This window comes from Manis javanica, chromosome X (genome assembly GCF_040802235.1).
Source record: "Manis javanica isolate MJ-LG chromosome X, MJ_LKY, whole genome shotgun sequence".
NCBI lineage: Eukaryota > Metazoa > Chordata > Mammalia > Pholidota > Manidae > Manis > Manis javanica.
In genome coordinates, this window is record NC_133174.1 from 15,052,781 (window position 1) to 15,070,936 (window position 18,156).

The following is an 18,156-nucleotide window of genomic DNA, read 5'->3' on the forward strand; positions in this document are numbered from 1 at the left end:
TTCTTTTTGCATGCTGATTTTGTAAGCCTTAGGTACCATCCAATCTGTATTAGAAACACTTCAGGATTAATAATGTTATCTCCCCCCTTAAAGAGAAAATAGGAATGAAAATGTAACCACATATGGGAGGAAAGGAATAGTTAAAAGATTTAAATCTGCCCAAAAATGTCTTTCTTGCTGTGAAACAGTAGCAATTTGAACTGCAGCCGGTTGTATGACAAGTGCTGCCATTCTCTCCTTTTGCCATGCTGCTAGTGAATAGTTTCAAGAGGAATTTTTTTTTTAAAGACTGGCTATAGTCCCACGATGGTCCACATAATATGTGAGACCCAGGACAAAGTGAAAACATAGAGCACCTTGTTCAAAAATAATTAAGAATTCCAAAATGACAACAGCATAGCATAATAGTAAGTGCAGGCCCTGTGCAACTGCACAGGTCACATACCCATGAAGCTGGCCCTGCAGAGTTCCCTATTTCTGGGGGGGGGGGGGGTCTTCCTCTTGGCCCTTTGCTTCACAGCTCTTCAGGGTAAATGCCTTCATTGTATCTGAGAGCATAGAGCTTGAACATCAGAGAGAGTAAGGATGTGTGAACTCCCCATCATGACCATGCATTGTGATTAGTGGTCATTGTAAAGGGTCAACGGGCCGTGGAATTAAGAATAATGAGATAATTCATCCCAGGAGTAAGGCTTAAGCCCTTTCAGGGTAGAGAAAGCAACGATAGAAGAATAAGCATTTATTTTGTGTCTTTAGATAAGAACCATATTAGGCTTTTTAAAAATACATTATCCTGATTTGTCACGTAAACCCTATAAAGTAATTTTTATTACCCCATTTTCTACATGAGGAAACTGAGACTCGAGGATATAAAATAGCTTGCTCACAGTCAGACAGCAAGAAACTGGCACTGTGGTGACTGCCCACGTCTTTCTTCATACCAGGCCCATGTTCTTTCTGTGGGTATTGGTATTGTGCTGGCTAAGGTCTGGCCTTAGGAGCTGATAGCACACTAAAAGTGCAGCCTTGAGAAGCAGATATAAGGAGGACTGCGATTAGGGAGGGAAATTTAGGCTGGCAGTGTCTGTTGTGTGAGGAAGCTGAGCCCAGCATGGACTGAGGCCTTATAGCATATACAAAATGTGGCAAATAAAAAGAGAGTCATTACCTTGACCAGGCAGAGGGAACTGTTTGCCTGACATTAGAGTAAGGCTGTGGCTGCAGAACAAATGTAACATATTGGAGATGGATAGAAGATAGCACATTGGTTGCTGCAAAATTATAGCTCCTCCTACAGTAAAGGCAGAAACAGACAAAACAACCTCAAATGATGGACACGAAGTTTCAGTAAGTGCCATAAGTCTGTGCAGCATCTAAGGACCAGCGTATTTTAGTACAGTGTTTTCCAAGCTTCATTCACTTATGTTCCATTTTCTTCATGATTCTATTGTGTCCAAGTGTTAACCATACATACCACTGTGGATGTGGCATATATTTTAAATCTGTTACTCTATACAAGCATGAATGAATTTATCCTAACTAAAGCACTAGTTTTCTGTCCTCAAAACAACTCTACTAATTGTTTAAGCTTACTTGCCCTTCAGTTTATTCAACTCATATTTGTTGAGTGCCTTATATGTTCTAGGATCTGTCTACCTGGTGTGGGTAGTAGGTAGGGATCTGGGGAGGAAGAGAAGTCAGAAGTGAGTAGGATATGGTCCCTGCCTTGGACGGCTTCAGAATGAAATCAGCATACAATTTTAGAACGCTGAGAAACCAGGACTGAGGGAGTGCAGACTTTGCTGGAAGAGGTGAGAAACTATACAAAGGTAACCTTGAGTAGGATAGTCTAGACGAGTTAAGGGGAGTTCACCAAGCAGATATGAATTATTCATCTTCCCTAGACCTTGGCTGGATTTTTTTTAACTTTTTTTATTCATTTAGTAAAAGACATCAAAGTTTTTTAAACTATTGAACTCAATTTAAACTGATGGTTGTTACCAAAAAATTCTCAGATTATTAACATTGTTTAGAAACTACAATTTTATTTTAGGTCTGATGAAGTAAATAGTAGAAACAAAACATAACCATAACTTTCTGAAATGTTTTGATGTATAGTTCTTGTATTCATAATTTAGACTATAAATGTGTTGGGTATGTTTGTTTTTTCACCTGAATACCTTTTTTATACAGACTTCATAGACTAAAATGCCAACTACTTTCTTCTCATATTTCTTTTTTCTTTGTAAAAAGGTTATAACAAAAAGTGGTTTATGTCACTTACAACATATAATTACTATAATTTTGTTTCTTTTCTTACTTTCAGTGTAAGACTCTTTCTGGAGTCTGTGACCACATCATATCCCTGTCATCGGATCCTCTAGTTTCACAGTCTGCCCACCTGGAGGTGATTCAGCTGGCAAACATCAAGCCAAGTGAAGGGCTGGTAAGAGATACATATTTGTTGAAGCCACCATCCATCAATAGACAGCCAATGATGTGGGCAAAGCAGCCTCCAAATAAAAGAATCCACCAGTTTTAGTGAACTTTGAGCATTTTGGTATTTTTTCCTAGAGGAGTTAAGGTAGGAGTTTGTCATGATAAATTGTGTGAAGATAAAGAGATTTTAAAATGGTGATCTCTGAATTATTCTGTTGACTTTGGTAATAAATTACCCTTTGTTACATTGTTTCCCCCCCACGCACCAAAGTTCCTTCCAATTAAAGAGGTTTACGTTAAGAGTTTTATTGTAAGAACCATAGGTGTTACCTACCTGTGCTCTTGGGTGTTCTGTTTGTTTTGCTTTGGTTTGTTCTGATTTTCATAGGTCTGTTTTCCCTTAGGTTGTGTAAGCTAAACAAAGCTGGTGTTCTTTATAATTCACATCCATTCTTTCTTATAAGGGTGAGTAAGCAGGTGGATATTGCCCAAACTAGGTTAACATCTATGAGTTATATTTTTTTATTATGTAATGATAAAGATAATCCTTTACATTTTGTTCACCTGATTAGAAATTGTATCGGTTCTAAATTTAACCCAAGGGGGAACTTTTTCTTCATTAAGCCTTTAGAAAGAAAGCATGTAAAATTAATATTAATGAGGAAGAGGCAAAAAACAAGAAACTGGCTGGAGAAGACCTTACCTACTACACAAATATTGCGTGTCAGTTTGGTACTACAGTGTTTTTAGTTTCTCCCTATAGATCACTTATCCAAGGATATCATTAACGATATTTTTAGAAAATAGAAATCTTGGAAAGTAGCATTAATAATTCAAGTAATATATTCGCAAGGATCTCTAATCAGGTTTAACTTTTTATGTAGCTTTTCTTCTTTAATCATATATAAAATTGTTTCAGAGGATGATGCCTTCATTGGCCACCAGTGATTTTTTTCAGTTTGAAGCCATTTATTCCATAAGTGACTTTTCTCCTGATATCTGGCAAATTACTTTTGAGTAGTCATAATTCCTCATGTTTTTGTGGCTTTTAACTGGTATTTTCCTGGGAAGATGAAAATCAACATATCAGACATAGCCAGCAAGTATGTCATCATCGTAACCTTTAAGTGGTATATCTTACTTTGATTAGTTTTAAGAGCTTATTTCTAACATTTATAAACTTATCTGATGTAATAGTTGATGATTTTTTTAAGTTCTATTCCTTTTGGTTGCCTTCACAAAGTCCAATTTTCAGTTAAATTAAAGCATCTTTCAATCTATAGCGTTAAATATTTTTCCTTTCTATATCTCCCCTTTCAGTAGTTATGGAGGAACGGAAGCTCTCTAAGCATGAGTGGGAAATTATAAACTAATACTATATTATATTAGACTAGGAATCAGGATACCTGGATACAAATCACTTATGTAAAATACAGTTGTGAGTATGTTCTGGGGGAGGTGAGAGTGGTAAACTTAACCTCCTCGACCTTGATATATTTTCATCTGTAAAATGTTGGGGACATTAATTAATTTACTAATTAATTAACACAATGTTAATTAATGGACTTTATGATTTTTTAATGAAGGTATAGCCCCGTACAGCTCTTGTTTTTCTTAATTTAAAAAAGGTAGATCTGGGTCTGCTCTTTGAAAGAGTCATAGACTTAAAATGCTAAGAACTAGATTCAGTCTGGGAAAGAGCTGGAAGAGAAAAGAAGTGAGTGCCTATCATTTGCCAGGTATTTACCTTACAACTTTTTGAAGAAGGTATTAATTTACTAATTTTGCAAATGAGAGCATGAAATCACAGATCTTCACCAATTTTCCCTGTGTCACATATAAGTAAGATACAATAGAGGCAGTTTAACCAGGTAAACTAAATGAAGTACATCATAACAAATCTTGTTCCATTATCCCACATTTGAACTTGGAATTGCTAAAAGGAGGTACAAAAATTTAGGAGTGTGTCTTTAAAAGTGGAACTACCTAGAGAAATTCATTTTTAAAGGACAATTGGCAGCATTTCACTGGGAAAATATTTCCAAGGGAGGAAAAGAAAAAACTAAACTGTTGAATATTAATAAAAAGAGTTAAGCATAAAATATGTCTTATGATTCATGTTGAAGGGGAGATAACTAAAAAGAAATATTTCATGACTTATTCAAGGTATAATTTGAAAAATCAGCCACCTTTAAGTAAGCTGAGTCAGTCACCTTTGAAATTAATAGATTAGAGGATTTTTGTACATTTAGCATGTGCTAGCCATAGGAAGTGTCTAAATAGTGAATGAAAGAAAGAAATAGAAAGTGGTGAGAGAATAACAAGCCTTAATGAAGTTTGATTAGCTTAAAATATCTGCAGAAAGTCTTCTGCCTGTTACAAAATAGATCATCTCTCATATGTAAAAGGTAATTGCTTTGTTCTTTCACTGATAAACTGGATAGATTGTTCATCAGCCTTCTACCTAATTAGTCAAATCTAGGATTTCTTAGTTTTGAGAGTTCTGAGTATTAAAAGGAATGGAAGGAAATGTGCTTAGTTATGATTAAAACATGAAAGTAGCTTCAAAAATGCTTTTAAATAACAACAATTAGCATAAAATTAAAGGAAGGAAAATGAGAGCTATTGAAACAAATCAAAACTAGATCAGAACGAAGAGATGAGTTGAACAGAGAGGAAATGGCTTAGAGGAGGACATCCTTAGGGGAAGCCTATTGGTCTCAGAGAGGTATTTCGCTATTTAGACATCTCCAAATATGGCGTATTCCATTGACTTGACTCTGAGGTTGCTTTGCCTCCCATTGGTTAACTGACATGTGGAGATAGAGTGAAGCAAATGTTGTTTTGCCAAGCTGAACAGGAGAGAGGGAGCTATTGGAGACAGCTCCAGAATTAGTTTTTTTTTTTTTTTTTAAAAAAAGAGAGAGAAGGAAGAATGAAGGTTTTGATGAAATAGAAGACTAGCTTTGTCTTGGTTCCGGAAAAAGCCATTTCAATTACATGTCCTCCTGCTGTTTGACCCTTTCTCAGAGGTGAACAAGTGATCGGATGTATTTCTGTGGACTCTTCATTATTCAGAAAATGATTACTTTGAAATCCATCCAAGCAACTTGTTTCTTCTCTTACTTTTTGGGCGTGCCTGAATTTTGACCATTTTTCTCATTAATGCTGCCAGAGGGAGGTAAAAAGGATGAAGAAATTAGTTTTGATTATTAAAAGCAGTTGCAACAAATGATTTATTGAGGTCAGAAGTGAAAATATTGCATAAAACAAAATATCTTCATTTTTATGCCATTTTAAAATGTCCCTTATTTCTATCCTATTGCTCATTAATTATGAAGTTTCTGGAATTGAACTCTTACATAGTTAGATCCTTCTTTATGTAAAGTATTTTAAAACTATTTTTTGTCCATCTAAAAATAGCTTTTATATAAATTATAGAACATTTAATTATATATAGACAATGATGAGATCCTCTTCTTATAACTAACAGATACTTGCTTTAGCTTACAAATAGCATTTTTGAAGTTCCTGGTATGCATAGTAATTACACACAAATTCTATTTCCAGAGTCATAACTAGAATATCTCCATGAATGTTTATTATCCCAATGACTATATTTTCTAAACATTTATCTTAGGATACTAGACTTTCTCTATGGTCTAATCATTTATGAAATTAGTTAGTGCTCTTATCCAGACATCTTAATTCATAATCAGTAATACAGTGTTGAAAGAGGTGTGTAGAGAATTATCATCAACTTCTGCTTACAGTTGTCAGAAGCGATGGGTGATTAAAATAAATTTGTCAAATATCAAACCCAGTTACTCTTTATAACCACATTTCACAAAGTACATGTGTGCTAAAGAGGTCTTAATATTTAAGAATAGATGTTAAACAGTGAATCTTTGACTTTAATATCTACAGTTGTCAAGTATTATGTTCTAATAAGAAAAGTGAAGGTGCTCAACTATCCTGTTAATAAATCAATAAATAAGGAGCCTACTGTTGAACATATAGTCTGGAGTCAAACTTCCTGGGCTTCACTACCTTGGGCAGACTCCCCAGCCTCTCTGCGCCTGAGTTTCCTTATCTCTAAAACAGAGGTAATGATAGTTTCTAACCACATAGGCTGTTGTGAAATAAATGTGAAACAATCCCTGGCATGTTGTAGCAAGTAGATGTAAGTGATGATGGTGATAGGTAATGATGAATGATGATTGTCCAAGCAATACTTATTACTTCTTTCACTGTCTTTTTCCACTTTATCTTCTCACAATCCTTCTTTGTAAAAAACTAAAACAAAATTTGGTGTTTGGCTAGTACAAATATATTTTGAGATCCTTTGTTAATTTGGCATCATTTTATTAATTCCTTAGGTGGGGGAGAATGATTGCAAGGATCTTGTCCTCTTCTAAACTATAATAACCCCATTATATTTATCTTCCAATAAACAATGGGATAAATACTAACTTCAAAAGGGAGTATGTCATATACTTTTCACCACTGTAAGGTTGAATATTACCTTACGGTCATAGCCAAGAACTACTAGTCAATTTCTTAATTAATTTCTATTGTACTTTTGTTGAGGTTAGTTATTTATTTTATATAAAGTCATGAACTTTCACTTAAGCAACTAGAGTTCACAGGTAAACATCTTTTAAAATTACATTCGTTTTGTTTCACATTAGCAATCTAAGCTCAGCCATTTCTGGAATTGATACAAAAATTTTAGACATAGGACATTACAGAAATGACTTTTTAGAATTAGAACCTCCCCAATAACTTCTTAATAGTTCCATATCATGAACTTTATTGCTTGTTTGTATCTCTTATTTTCAATAAAAACACATGTACATTCAGGTATATAAATATATAATTAACATAAAGGAATGGGAAATTAACATTATAGTAAATGTTTATGTAAGTGCTTAAATGTATGCTTTCTTCTGAAATGATACTGGTTAATGCTAAGTTTCTTATATTTCAGACTTCAAGTACATTAAAATCACTATTTTTAAATTTTTGAAACCAGTATTTGGAAATGTAAAGTACTTTTGTAGGTAAAACAGGTAATTTTTCCCCAAAGAGAATTTAAAGTAACAATCTTCCTTAGAGAGGATAAAAGGCCATTCACTGAATCATCCATTTTTTTGTGATTTACTTTAAAATGTGAGTACTTTCTTGTGATATTTTTTCCTTTAAAGTCCAATTACTATCCATAATTTAAAGTTTTCATTTATTCTGAAAGCTTGCACAATTTAAAGATTTCTGGATAATCTTTCAAAAAGCTTTTTCTTAAATGGCTTGATTTAAATGGAAAATGGAATCTTACCCTCTTTGTTGGCAGGAAGGATTGAACTCATTACCTCTTACTTATTGATACAGAAATGACTGGATATAGCCATTAAAATTTCATCAATAAGAAATAAAGGCAAAGAGTATAGTATACCACAGAACAGGAGGAGAAAAAAGTTGATAATAACAATATTTTATCACTCTTCTGTCTCCAGTTAGTTGTAGTTGAAATGGCTCTGTAGAAACCTACATTTTATTCTGTAATATGTATCAAGTATAATAAGTTAATAACATACCAATATTTGAATGTTCCATTGTAACTTATTTTGCCACAGAACATATAGTATGGATTTTGTGGGGAGTAAGGTGTTTTCTTTAGAATATTGAATTGCTATGCTGTATTTTATGTTTCTTAGGCAATTCAAGTAGTTATGTGATTGAGTACAGGCTTCTTTGGGCAAACTTGAGAAACCAGAACATTCCGGTAGCAATTTCTCACCAGTTTAAAGACAGCATAATTGAGTCATAGATTCATCCATGGAGCATGTGGCAATTTTAATTTGAGAGGGTAATTTTTTTCATAAATGAGCTTATAATATACCTGAAATATATTCCAATTGCTTCACGTTTTTTTTCTGATGCTGTCTTTTTCTTAGGGTATGTATATCAAATCAACTTATGATGGCCTCCATGTAATTACTGGAACTACAGAAAATGTAAGTATTCTAATATTTCAAATTTTGGTATGTGTTTTTCCTTTTATTGTTAAACAACATGTATCTCACATAATTGAGGTTAACTTCTGAGGACATGAGAGGATTAGTAGATAAAGCTAAAATGACATACTGAGTTAGTAAGTGCTGGTTTGGGGAGAATTTCAGTCATTTTATTAAGTTTGAAATAGCTGTTTACTTAAAGCAAATCAGATGTTTTATTTGTAGCCACAGATTTGTCTTTGTTAAGTATTTGCTGGTTTATGAAAAGTTATTGTGGCATCAGAAAGAATCCACTTCCATTTGTCAAATAGTTTAGTTGTATTAAGAAACTTAACTCATATAAGAAAGAAACATCAGGTAAGTCAGGCTTTCTGAACACTTGCAGTATAATTCAGCCTCATTCAGTAAAGGGGCAGCATGGTATAGCTCAGTGGTATTCACAGTGAGTTCCTCCCTGGACCAGCAGCATCAGCCTCCCTTGGGAACACGTTAGAGCTGTAATTTCTAAGGTCCCACCCCAGACCTACTAAATCAGAAACTATGGAGACCAGCCTGTTTCATAATAAGAGATTCTGTTGTAACAGGTGATTCTGAGACATGCTCAAGTTTGAGAACCACTACAAGCAGTGGGTCAATCCCTAGGCCTAGGTCCTACAACAGTTCTGCATCTTAACGGCAGTGTATTTTTGGCAAGTCACTTACCCTATCATTGGTTCAGTTTCCTTAATTATAAATTGGAAATATCTTCTCTACTACATACTTCACCAGTTGTCATGAAAATTAAATCAACTAATGTGAAAGACTGTGCTATGAAGAGCTATAGAAATGTGAAGTGATCATATTGAACATTAACATGATCAATATAATAGATTTGAATGCATAATAAATCATTATTCCTGCATTTGGATATCCCAGATTTCTATCCTCTTCTTTTAAGCAAGGGCTGAGCTCTGAATGTTTTTCTTTGAGAAATTCTGACAAATTGTATGTTTATGCTATATGTTCCTTCAAAGGAAACTGAGGTGGAATTAGTTCCTCTCAAGTTATTGATCTCAACATTTTACCAGTATTTTCTTTTTAAAAATCAACACTCTCTTCATCTAATTCACCTATTAATCATGTAACACACATACACACATACATACATACACACACACACATACACCACTTCTCTTGATTTCTTGTGAATGGAGAAACACATAATATACACTGCAGTTGGATTACTGTACTGGCTTCACATGTGGTATCAAATATGAGAATAATATGAAATCAAGAATATCAGTTAAGTGCATATTGTCAACTATATAAAATTTTACATGCAGTTAGACACTGTCAACAATTTTGTCACTGATTGACCATTCTCATTTATGTATACATTTCTCTGATATTACATTTATTCATTGTTCATTTAACAAACTTCTTCATGTCTGCTATGTTTCAGACATGGGGCTAGGTATTGGAAGAATTTTTTAATCTAGCTTGCTGCACCTAAGGAGTTCAAGCAGGGGTTTATCTGTGTTAACAGGTAGTGAAATTTACATAGACAAATAAAGAACAGTAAATGCTACCAAGTGAAGTCAGGGAAGGAATCACAGAAATGGTGATTTTGAACTTACCTTTAAGAATTGGTAGGAACATATTTCTATATTGTGGGGATCTGTAAAAATGTTGAGCACTATACATTACTCATATTGATTACTCAGTAATATTTGATAAATGGATGAGTGACCAAAGAAAGACTGATTCTGTGAACATAGTTCATCATTTAGTTCTTTTTTCTTAAAAATATTTTACTGTTTTTGGTACCCTCAGTCATTTATCATTAGGAGATTGAGTCTCAGTAAAGCTGTTCCCTGAAGTGGGCAAATCATTTACTTTGCTGTGCTCTACTCTCTTACTTTCTCATTTGTAAAATGAGGGGTTTGGACAAAATGATCTCTAAGATCTCTTTTAACACTGAAAGTCTATAATTTATATGACTTACTTCCTTTTTTACTGACCTGTACAAAAAGTTGTTTCAGTATTCTTGAATTTTATGTACCATAATTTTTTTACATCATGACTAGAGCCCTTAGTTTGATATTTTTCTTCCATACCCTCCTTTAGAAAGATCAATTGTGAGCCAAGTAGTACAGGGATTGACTCTATAGTTACAGCAATATTAAGGTAATGATTTATGACTTTTCAGAATTGTTATATGGCACTTGTCTAAGCTGGGAATATGCCCACTAGCATAGGTGGGGCTATGAAAGAAATAACATATTTTTCTTGTTATGACACTGATTCTTAGGATTGGGTTCACATCTTAGATGAACTACTCTCTTAATACTATGCTTATGTTATTGCTTCAGGAACTAGAATTCCCTGGGTTATCATCTTATCTTGAATTCTAGCCTATGGCAAATGATTTTATTGTGAATTTTAAAATTCATTGACCTGAGGTTAATATTGTTTGAAGACTTCTTTGTTTTTAAATCATTGAAAACTGGAAATGAATAATAAGTAAAGGAGTTAGAAATCACTTTTAAAGTAATTCCTATTCCAAGGTCTCAAAAGTAGCATTTTATTTTGCCGATTCCATCAATATATCAATCTTCTTTAGCTTTCAATAGATACTAATGAATGATATTACAGTATTTATGGTTGTGTTTGATAGATAAATTAATACATATATACAAGTATGTTTTTTCACAAAAACACATTTTCTGTATATTCAAAATTCCACATATATGTTGTCATTAAAATGCCTAATAATATGAATAGTTAATAATCAGTGGTCACTAGAGGAAAAATAATAGTATTTTTAATTCATTACTCATAACTACAATATTATAAAGTTTCTATCTTAAATTTCAGTTTCCTAAAGATTTCACTAAGCTTGTCAACATTAGCTTACCAAAATTGTTTTTTACTTGTTTGTTTCTGTTTTTAATTTTTTATGGGAATACAGGAAAAATGTGATGAAATTGTTACATCCTGTGGAAATGTTGGCATTTCTGTTTATTAAGTGTGGTTTTGTTGACCAATATATTACACTGTGTGAAACAAAAGAAATAAGATCCTCTTATTAGTTAGAGAAATAATCTTATATAGTGTAACTTTGAACTAATGGCTGTACATCTTTCAATTTACTTTTCTCAGTTACTCAGAATTGATGGTACTAGTGATGAAATAAATAATCAATTTAATCATCAGTTACAAAGCTTTAATGCTGATCATAAGCATGTACTTGAAAATATTTATTTCCTGAAGTTAATGTCAATTATTTAAATTAAATGGAAAGGGTCAAAGTTTTAAAAGGATAGTATTTTAAAAAATATTTCTGAATCAGTTGCCCATTAGAGCCTATTGGGTTGTCTGTATAAAGTTTGCCAATTATCAAGGTTAATACCAATTATCATTTTCCCTTAATGTTCTCAGACATTTGTTGGTCTTTTATAACTTAAATACCTACATACTGTTTTGCAATTCTGCTTTCTGTCATTAGTTATCCATAGAATGCAAACAGTATATTGAAGACTAGTAAACATTGTTAGTTTACTAATTCCTTGAAGATTATAATTACATTCTTGATCTTATTTAAAGAGGTTAACTTGTTGTAGTTTTTCCTGAGAGAGGAAATGACTGATAAAACTTATGTTCATTATCATTTCCTTTATGTTAAATTTAGTCACCTGCAGATCGGTGCAAGAAAATCCATGCTGGCGATGAAGTGATTCAAGTCAATCATCAGACTGTGGTATGTATAATTACCTTACAAGTCAGTGGGAGGAACTAAGCTTTAAAAAAAATACCAATGAAATGCCTGTGGATAAAATAATTGAATAGGCTTTTAAAAAATAACTGAGTAACTATTATTTTTGGAATGTAAAGCATACTTTTGAAAGAGCATGAGGAAATATTGGTGGTGGCTGAGGTTAGATATGCATTTCTACGTGGACAGGTATAGGATAACATGATAACATTATACACCCCGTGAATTGGGATAATACTTTTGGAATAGATATCAAAGTGACAATGCATACAAATTCAATCTTTTCTTGATAAAACTTTTAATTTCATTTAACAAATTATTGAATTACCTAGTAGTTACATTCTTAACAGCATACATTCATTCATCTACTTCAACACACTGATTTGTTCATTAAAGTATCTCGTAGTTTGGTTTATTTTAAATGTCAATTTTTTTTAATTTTTAAAACTTTAATAGCTGAATTTGCTCTTCATTTCCCAAGAGGACTATAGTTTTAAAATTATTGTACCTGAGTAAGTAAGTTCATAAGATTTTCTTGCTCTATCAACCTTAGAATCCCTTTCTAGATTAAGAATGAGTGGCATTCTGTGCCTATGGTAGATTTTCAAGGGCTATTTTTCTTAATCTTAAATTTAGAAAATTAACATCATGTGACTTTCTTTCAGACTATTTTCTGTCTCAGCTGATTCACTTTGTTCTCCTATTTCTGCAAAAGTAAAGTGTATTGTCTAGAAAAGTGAGGTTAAAATAATCTGATTATTAATATAATTCTCATTTCAAAAAAGTTTTTTCTGGTAAATACTGTACTAATAGCTTACTAAGTCTTCAGAGTGAATAATTATTTCCTGTTGCACCTTTTAACTAAACTTGCTTTTGAATGTTCTAGTCATAGAAGCAGCTTTTAAAAAGAAAGGCCGTGTTCTGGGAGAAAGAAGACTCATGTAAAAAGTCTTGACCTTTCTCAGTTTGATCTTAAGGCAGGAGCTATTTCAGTTTTGGCTTTGAATAAACTGAGAAGTTGTGATATTTTGGAGAGGTTCCTGAACACTGATAATTTAAGTTATATTTCTTCAATGAGTTAATTAGCTAAGTGAATAAAAGTTAATGTAAGTTTAAAAAATAATACATATGGGTGTAAGATTAACAGTAATTAATGCAGAATCTTAATAATTGTCAAAGCCTTTCCATACTGTGACAATTTTGATGATGAGAAAGTTCTCATTACTAGAAACTATACAAAGCAGTTGTCCTGACTAAAGTTTCTTGTCCCCTAGGATGAGGATTTGGGCAGTGGGAAAAAGCAGATGCTTCAGTATACAGTCAGCCTCTCCCTCTTCTAATTCATGCTGCCTCCATTTCTGCAATGTGACCTTAACATATAACATCTGTTGGATAATTGGACCAATTTCCAATTGGTCAACTCTAAGAGGATAGAAATTAGCCTATGACAAAAACTAAAACTGATTAAAGAGTACTGATGGTGGGGCAAAGATTCTGATATGTATCAAATGAATATGAAAGTCTTTAAAAGAATGCAAGTGAACTAACAAAATCTGTATGGATTGGTGATATTTAAATACTGTGAGAATGTGTAAATACATCTTTGCATCATAGGAATATTCTAAAATATTGAAAACTACACAGAATGATGGTTGGGGGAACTTGCTTCCAGATTGTGCTCTGAAATTAACTTATGGCTTTAAGTGAATCATAGAAACTATTTAAGCATCAGTTTACCTTTTTAAAATAACAACCGTAGCTAACACTTACTGAGTATTACAGTGTGCCAGGCATCATGTTAAGAACTTAACCGTATTTTATGTCATTTACTCCTTACAATCGTCCTACAAAGAACATGTATGTGGAAATTGAGACTCAGAATGATTATTTACCTTACCCACAACTGAAAGCTCTCTGACTCCAAGGCCCATGCTCGCTCTTCAGTTTTATTATACTCCTTTCCCAAACTCAAATTATAAAATTATCAAAAGGGGAAGAATTCTAACAATCTTGTAACTAATCTCAGGATTCAATGAGACATTAGGTGGGACCAAGGGTAAAAGAAGAGGAAAGGAAGTAATCATTTACATATTTGGGCTAGTGAATCAGCTGAACTGAAATTAAAAATGGGGTTGAAAATTGACTTTGTTTCCACTTCCTCACTCACTCCTTTCCTTCAGATAGATACGTAAAACACCTAATGCCAGGCACACATTTGGAGCTCAGTGAAAATTAACTTTCCAACCTTCTTTCCTCCCTTTTACCTGTGACAGCAGTTGAGCTAATTGGATCCCAGTTTCTTGGCAAACTGCTACTAGAACCTACAAATTGATTTTGGAGATAACAGAGACATTCTCTGACGGGATAATGCATTGAATTTCATTAAAGTAGCCTTCCTTAATAATGTGATCAATTACCAGATTATCTTCTTTGTATTCAGTGAGAGGCATATTTGTGCAAGAATGGTGCATTTCATTAACTGTAGCCTACTCTACCCTCTTTTTCTTGTTGTTGCCTGCATTGTGGTCTTGTGTACAGTGCTTTTAACTTCCTACTAAACAATATACAGAGGTGGTGAAATGGAAGTTGTCTGGGTTTTGTTACTATGAAAGATTTGGTAGGTAGATATATTAATTGAAACAAGTATAAATTATTTGTAGTCTGCAATTACTCCTATCCCTACATTCATTACCAGAGACATTAGGGGTTGGTTATGATGTAATGATTACATTAAAGTATGGCCTAATATTTTTGAAATACATGTTTAATTTTTTGATCCAGTAATTAATAATCAAAATAGTGAGATATTCCCAAAATTATTCTATACTAATTTAGACTCAATAATGAAAAGAGTAATGTTCAGTCTTACATTTTGAATGTGATTAGCCCAGTTAGTATTTTTCTGTAACTATGAAAGTTCCTACTGCTAAAGATAGCAATATAATATCTGATAACTTTTCTTAGTTTAAAATACATAGAAAAGCAATTTGAAAATTTTCCCTAAGAGTCTTAAGAAAGTTGGAATGAATCACAGATGAATTCAAATACTAGTTTTTGAAATTGCTAGTATAATATATCTTCAAGATGTCCAATTAGATGTGCGTGTGTTTCTAGTTTGCTGGTTTTAAAAAAGGTATATTTTCTGATTTAAATGAAACTGGAAGTTCTATGTCCTTTTTCATGTTGCTATATTCTTTATTATAAGTGGCTTTTTAACTTTTCAAATCAACATACTTCTGTGGTTGAGAAACTGTGGCTGCCAGGTAGGAAGAAGAAAAATCATGACCATCCAAGCAAAGCAGACTGAGTACTATTGCATATCTTCCCTTCCATTGAAGATCCAACTCCTCAAAGCTGCTGGAATCTCCCAAGATTTTTGCCACTTCATCTGCCACCACATCCCTCTCTCTGGGAGATACCTCGGCATAGTTTGAACCAGCTACTCTGCCCTCATCATGCACTTCTAATATGTTTTTTTAGCTGATAAGACTATTAATAGTTATTAAACCTATCTGGGCATATTCCTAATGAATCTGTTAAATTTCATGTTAATACTGTTTTTGGTGTGCAAGCATTCTAAAGATTCTATCCATACTAAAAACAGATATATTTTCTTCTTAAGGATTATCAATTGAAAAGAGTGGGGCATGTGATGGTTGAATCCAGCATTTGGAAAAATTTTCTTTTATTTTGTGTAAATGCTAAAACATACTCACTACTAATTTGAAAGGTCTTCTGGAACCTGGTGACTACATTCTGGCAAGAAATGGTTTAACAGCTGTGGCTATAAAGGGTACTGGAATGGAAAATAACCAGATTGGGATAGTTAAGAATAAGATAGACTGCAGCAAATACCCAGGATGTTGGACATTGATTAGTGACAGATGGAAGGTGATTACTATAAGTCTGTGGTTTTTGTTACCCCCAAAATGGTACACATTGTTGAACAAGACTCACAGGTGATGGCAGAGGGGGTGGGAGAAAGGAAACAAATTAAAGGACTATTGAGTCATTTGAAGAGGTCATTCTACTTCATTTATATAATTCTCAAAGGTCTCCCTTATTCTGTTATTATTACTCTGGTCTCTCATTTTTGACTCTGTCCTCACCCTCTTACTGCTTCAACCGCAGAACAATGGAAGAGTATTGTTTAAAGGGGAAGCCAACATAATCAAAATGGATGGAGAGTGTGGTGACCCATTAAAGCCCAGCCCTCCCATTCCCTCCCTGTCACCCACCACCCAACCGCTGGCCTTCAGCAGGAAGGAGTGGCTTACTGAGTGGAATCAATACCCTGATATTGGCTAACATCAGTAAACTTTCTTGCTATTTTTAAGCTTACTAAATTGTTAGCCTTATTTTTTTAGACCTCTTTTCTAATTCCATTTTCTCCTGCTTCCCTTTGCACTTGACTATTTCTCCTCCATTCTTCACCTCATTCAGTTTTTTTAAATTTTTGCCTATTTTCTTCTGTTCTCCTTTCTCAAAGGAGAAAACATTTATCTTATAATTCCTTATATTCAAAATACTGAAAACTGAGACCCCACATGGCAGTATTTCTGGTACACTTCATATCTTATTCCTGTAAACAAAAGGTGTTGCTGAAGTCCAGAGATTAAATATGTTAGCATGGTGTTTAACCACTTAATAGTATTACTATAAAATAACTCTGTTAGAATTCTAAGAAATTGGTATCTGAAACAAAGCAAGTGAGTTGTTCCCTTTTGGAGGGGAAAAAAAACATGAAGAGACATTTACCAAAAATTAAAGGAAATGATGCATCATATATTTCAATTACTCAAAATAATATTTTATTTCAGATTCTACCTTATATAGTGGGTAGTTTATGAGATGATCATAGATTTTTTGTTTTGCATTGAACATTGTGGATTTGATGAGACTGTGTGGAAACTGGTTTTCAAATGCCGCATATTGATATAAATGACATCTTTTATTCTGCTCAGAGAACTTCAATTCATTACTTTATTATCCAGTATAACATTTCATGATTTTTGTTATCAAACTTTTATTAAAATGTATTATCTTAAGTTTTTATAAAAAGGAGATAAGTTGTATGATGCCTTAATAGTGGTAACCTTCTGTTAACCAATTTATTTTCTCTGCAGGGCTTTACATCCTGATTTCTTTCTTTTTTGTTTATGCAATTCTTACTAGCTTCACCAGGAAAAGAGTAATTACTTTTTTAAGTGGTTTCTCTAATTTATTTTTATTATTAGAATACATCTTTCAGTGTCAACATATAATTAATATGAACTGGTTATTTTACACAGAATTTTTAGAAGTCTCTTTATAAGTGATTATTTTATGTGTTTAAAATGTATCTGTTGGCTGATGTTCTTACCTACTCTGGCTTATTAAAATGTGCAACTTATTTGCAAATCAGTATTAATAACTACAGCCCTTTTCCTACCCTTATGAAAAAGAAAAAGTCAGCCAATCACAATTGCCTAATCCACTTTCTGTCAATAGTAGGGGTGGGCAAATAGATACATTTAACTGCCAGATGAAGATAAAAAATTATTGCCTGAAAGGAGACACATTAGAGCAATAAAATAAGAAATTCAAGAGATAATGATAATAACCTTAAATTCTTTTTAGCTTATTTGCCCTAGGATTCACATACAGGATCCACTAAATTAACATTCTGATCAGCATGGTAGCTGAAATTTTAGGTAATGTAGCCACTGATTGCTTTTACATTTCCTCTCATCTTATTACCCTAATACTGGGCAATAAAGGATTTTTTTTTAATTGGAACAGATGGCAGAGAGTGTTCACTATGGCTCTGTTTAAAGCTGACATTGAGTTACCTTTTTTTGTCTGAGTTGTATTTCTGGAAAAATGATTTCTAAAGATAACTTCTACAGCGGAAGTATTGACAGTTCATAAATTAAAATGTTTTTATTAATAAAGATTTAGAGTGCTGTT

At 33.1% G+C, this 18,156-nt stretch overlaps 1 protein-coding gene across 5 annotated transcripts in view; it reads left to right on the forward strand.

Annotated features, from left to right (window-relative positions):
- Positions 1 to 18,156, forward strand: part of CNKSR2 (connector enhancer of kinase suppressor of Ras 2) — a 250,220-nt gene that overhangs the window by 114,459 nt on the left and 117,605 nt on the right. For all 5 annotated transcript variants that reach the window (XM_017659437.3, XM_017659438.3, XM_017659439.3 and 2 more), the window contains exons 6-8: positions 2,327 to 2,446; positions 8,394 to 8,453; positions 12,124 to 12,192. In XM_017659437.3, coding sequence (XP_017514926.1) covers positions 2,327 to 2,446; positions 8,394 to 8,453; positions 12,124 to 12,192 — 249 coding nt within the window. The remainder of the gene's footprint in view (positions 1 to 2,326; positions 2,447 to 8,393; positions 8,454 to 12,123; positions 12,193 to 18,156) is intronic.